Source organism: Haliaeetus leucocephalus, unplaced genomic scaffold (assembly GCF_000737465.1).
Source record: "Haliaeetus leucocephalus isolate CR32 unplaced genomic scaffold, Haliaeetus_leucocephalus-4.0 Scaffold206, whole genome shotgun sequence".
Taxonomy (NCBI): domain Eukaryota; kingdom Metazoa; phylum Chordata; class Aves; order Accipitriformes; family Accipitridae; genus Haliaeetus; species Haliaeetus leucocephalus.
This window is the reverse complement of record NW_010972642.1, coordinates 10,301,366-10,301,979: the sequence shown is the minus strand read 5'-3', so window position 1 is coordinate 10,301,979 and position 614 is coordinate 10,301,366. Positions and strand designations below refer to the sequence as shown.

General features: G+C 73.1%; 1 protein-coding gene across 1 annotated transcript in view; it reads left to right on the top strand.

The window, feature by feature from the left end:
* The first annotated feature begins 7 nt into the window (after positions 1–7).
* The window catches only part of NDUFB2 (NADH dehydrogenase (ubiquinone) 1 beta subcomplex, 2, 8kDa), a 1,894-nt gene continuing 1,287 nt past the window's right edge, over positions 8–614 (top strand). The window contains exon 1 of the mRNA XM_010566352.1: positions 8–90. Coding sequence (XP_010564654.1) covers positions 8–90 — 83 coding nt within the window. The remainder of the gene's footprint in view (positions 91–614) is intronic.

The following is a 614-nucleotide window of genomic DNA, read 5'->3' as shown; positions in this document are numbered from 1 at the left end:
GCCCGCCATGGCGGGGAGACGCAGCCGGGGCTGCTCGGGCGGCCGCGGCCGGTACCGCGCGCGGGCCCCGTTGCTACGCAACCGGACGCTGTGGGCCGGGCCGCCCGGCGGAGCGGCGAGGGGGGGAAAGCGGGGCGGGTTATTTCTTTAGCTCCTTCTTTAAAGGCGGCCAGCCGGCGTCGTCTTCTTTGCCCGCTCGGAAAGGAGAGGTTTGGCCGGGGAGGTCGCCCTCTCTCCCTCTTTTGAGCCCGCGGTGGGCACGGCCAACTTTTGGGACTCACGAGGAACCCCCCGCCGGTGCGTTGGAGCCGTCCCGCCGCTCCCAAGTGCCGGAGGAGCAGGGGAGGCGGGGGTGCCCACGCAGCCACAACGGGCCCACCCGCGGGTCGGGGGCAGCGGAGTTGTCTCCGTGTCACCGCGCCACGCCGCCGCCTGGGCGCTTTGCCTCGCTTTCCCCCGCTTTCCCCCGCTTTCCCCCGTGCCCCTTCCCCCCTAACGCACCCGGAGTTGGTAGGCGCCGGGGCGGGCCAATCGCCGCGGCTGTTGTTGGGAGGTGGCGGGGGTGACATTGGGGGGGCGGCGGTGGCGGCGGAGCTGCCATCATGCTGGCGTCG